The 3,553-nt window shown below is 35.3% G+C and overlaps 1 protein-coding gene across 1 annotated transcript; it reads right to left on the reverse strand.

The window, feature by feature from the left end:
* Nucleotides 1–396: 396 nt before the first annotated feature.
* On the reverse strand, nucleotides 397–1,338 carry LOC138167840 (olfactory receptor 6C3-like). Its single transcript, XM_069096800.1, has one exon. It carries the CDS (start codon nucleotides 1,333–1,335, stop codon nucleotides 397–399), a length of 939 nt encoding a protein of 312 aa, XP_068952901.1. The 5' UTR covers nucleotides 1,336–1,338.
* Nucleotides 1,339–3,553: the final 2,215 nt, after the last annotated feature.

Raw genomic sequence — 3,553 nt, forward strand, 5'->3', positions numbered from 1 at the left:
TTTCATTTCAATTAGAAAATCAGCAACATACACTTGAACCTGTACATTGAATTATATAGTACATTAAACACCACATAGAATCTTCAATCAAAGAATAGAATTTCGATTTGTGGACAAAATCCAAATCCTAAATTCACTTCAACCCACATGAAATGGATGGGTAAATTTTTACAATAAGTTTCAAGTAGAAGCCATTCTTTCCTTTTTTGCCATGAGCAGGTTTTAGTCCCATAATACAGAATGTGAAAAGATGTATTAATGGAAAAGTGAGGAAGATGGAAAATATGAAATCAAGTATAGGGAGAAGTAGTTATTTGCAAGAGGTGATCCAAACCTGGCATACTATTAAACATTTCTGAGCTTCAAACTGTCTCTTACTGATGACAATACAGCATTTCACCTTCTTGAGAATAGCACTACCTTTTGAACAACATCCTTGAAGGCTTGTTTTACTTGTTGGTTCCTTAGGGTGTAAATGAAAGGATTTAACATGGGAGCAACTGAAGTATTGAGAATAGCTACTCCTTTGGTCAATGATGCTTTTTCTTTTGCTGAGGGGTTCACATACATAAAGATGCAGCTGCCATAGGAGATAGAAATGACAATCATGTGAGAGGAGCAAGTGGAAAAGGCTTTTTTCCTCTGACTAGCAGAAGGGATTCTCAAAATTGTCCTAATGATATACATATAGGACAGAATCACTAATGTCAAAGTAAATAACAAAGTCACCAAAGCAAAATAAAAACCAAGTACTTCTAAGAATTGTGTGTCTGAGCAAGAAAGTTGTAAGAGAGGGAAAAAGTCACAAGAAAAATGGTCAATGATATTAGACCCACAATAATCAAGCTGCAGAAGAAGCATGAGTGGTGGGAAAATGGTCAAGAATCCTCCCATCCAAGCACAGAGGACAAGTGAGAGGCAGACTTTATTGCTCATGATGGTTGTATAATGCAGGGGCTTGCAGATGGCAACATAGCGATCATAGGACATGGCTGTAAGTAGGTAAAATTCAGTTACCCCCATAAAAATGAAAAAGAATAACTGAGCTGCACAGTTGTTAAAGGAAATGGTTTTGTTTCCAGTAATAATGGTGCTCAGGAATCGAGGAATGCAAACAGTAGTGAAAGAGATTTCTAGTAAGGCAAAATTCCGGAGGAAAAAATACATAGGTGTCTGCAGGTGGGGATCCACCAGGGTAAGGGTGATGATGGTCAGGTTCCCAGTAATACTTAAGATATAGGTGATAAGCAGAAAGAGAAAAATCACAACCTGCAGGTTGGGGTCATCTGAAAGTCCCAGGAGGATGAACTCTCTGATCACTGAGTGGTTTTTCATTTTTGTTTCATCTTCCCAACCATAAGACCTGCTGGTGAAAATAAGAAAGTCGTATGAGAGGGGCAGCTAGGTGGTGCAGTGAATAGAGCACCAGCCCTGAAGTCAGGAGGACCTGAGTTCAAATCTGGCCTCACACACTTAACACACACACAACTAGCTTGTGACCTTGGGCAAGTCACTTAACCCCAATTGCCCACTGAAGAGCAAAAAAACCAAAAAGTAGTATGAGGACAAGTGGAGATGAAAAATTTACCCACAACAGAACCAGCTACTAAAATTTCAAAAATTAAAAAACAACTATCACAGCAAGAATCCATTCTATAACATAACAGGCAAGTAAATATTCAATATTTTTTGATCATTGTAGTGAATAAGAACCTACCACATAAGAAATAAATCAATTCCAATGCTGGACAGTTCTTAATTTTTAGGAAGTTCTTCCTCGTATGAAAAGTCTGCCTTTCTGGATTTTTTATCCTTGTTACCAGGTCGTTGGCCCTTACCCAGACATATACCAAGAAGAACAAGTGAACAATTTCTCTTTCATGTTCTTTAGTTTGGTCTGACTCTTTGTGACTCTATTTGGGGTTTGCTTTGCAAAGATACTGAAGTGGTTTGCCATATTCTTCTCCAGTTCATTTTATAGATGAGGAAACTGAGGCAAACAGAGTTAAGTGACTTTCCCAGGGTCACACAGCTAGTATTTGAGGCTGGATTTGAAGGAAAATTCCATGCCTGAAGTTCTATCTACTATGCCACCTGGATGGACATAATGTTAAGGACATCACAGTTCCTTAAAATTTGGAGACAACTGTCCTTTACCCCTCTAAATCTACTGCTATGGAGACTAAATGTACCTCTTTCCATTAAACACTCTTTATATGGCATGATCTTAAAGCATTTAACCATGATGGTCACACTTCTCTGGGTATATAATTTAGTCACCAGGTTGGTGAATCTTAAGTGTTGCACCCAAAACTAAACACGATAATCCAAATGGGATCTCAATAGTACAGAATAGAGTAGATTTACCATTTCGCTTGTCTTAGATTATATACCACTCTTAATAAAACCTAAAATAGCATGAACTTTTCTTGGCTACAATATCACAAACTCACAAGTTGAATTTGTTGTTTTCTTTCCCATGCCCCTCACAAACCCATTGTTTTCAGAAAAACTCTTGGCTTATCATACCTTTTCCATGTTGAACTTCTATAGTTAATTTTTATAAAGTGCTTACCATAGTTTGTAATACACACTAAGCACTTAATAAATGCCTATTTCCTTCTTGAGTGCAAGATTTTAACTGAATCCCTATTAATTTTATTCTTTTATAAGGTTTGGTCCCAGAATTCCAATTTGTCAGATCTTTCAAGATGCTTTTTTATGTTATATCAATTTAAGGTTCAAAGACTTTTCCATAACAACTTGAACTGGATAACCCAAATATTATTAACCTCATTTTACAGGTGAAGTTTCCTCACAGAGGTAAATAAAATGGTAAGAACCACAAAGCTAGTGATTGAAAGAGGCTAGGCCTCAAAGAAGGAACATTTAAATAAATTTATGGACACACTTATTTTCAGTGAATACTTTATTCACACATCTATCACTACTTGTCTTTATAACTAAAATTTTTCCTTTGTAAAATGTATTATGAAGTTATTATTATTTATATCTGTAAACATATGGAGAACAATAATCATCTTGAATTTCAGTTTCGTTTTGCCAAGTCACAGAAAAAATCACATACAAATTATAAACATTATGACGGTGAAATTAGAAACAATTCTTGAAGATTGAACAGACTGTTCATTTAACATTTAAAGTTGGTGCATAAAAATATCTTTCACTTTCTCAAATAAACTGGAAAAAGTGCTACAAAATCTACAATTTACAATTTTTATAATCCCAGATACCTTCTTTTCAACCTTTTAATTTGAGCATTAACAATGTTTGCTTCTCTTTCAACCTTTGAATGTTTCTGAATGTATAAATAGGTAAAAGCTGAATCTGAGTTAAATATAACACTTGAATCAAGTCTATACTTGTTGTCTAAGACCTACTCTTCACCTATGTGAAAGGAATGGCTGTCTAAAAAGTATTGGTCTTTACATTAACCTCTAATATTACAGAATAAAGCTTGCTAGATTATTTCTTTTTTCTTTTCTTTTTATTCCTTTTTGGAGGGCAATTGCGGTTAAGTAACCTGCCCAAA

Source organism: Petaurus breviceps, unplaced genomic scaffold (genome assembly GCF_028583685.1).
Source record: "Petaurus breviceps papuanus isolate PSGF00001 unplaced genomic scaffold, PetGlider_PUasm1.0 313, whole genome shotgun sequence".
In the NCBI taxonomy this organism is placed as follows: domain Eukaryota; kingdom Metazoa; phylum Chordata; class Mammalia; order Diprotodontia; family Petauridae; genus Petaurus; species Petaurus breviceps.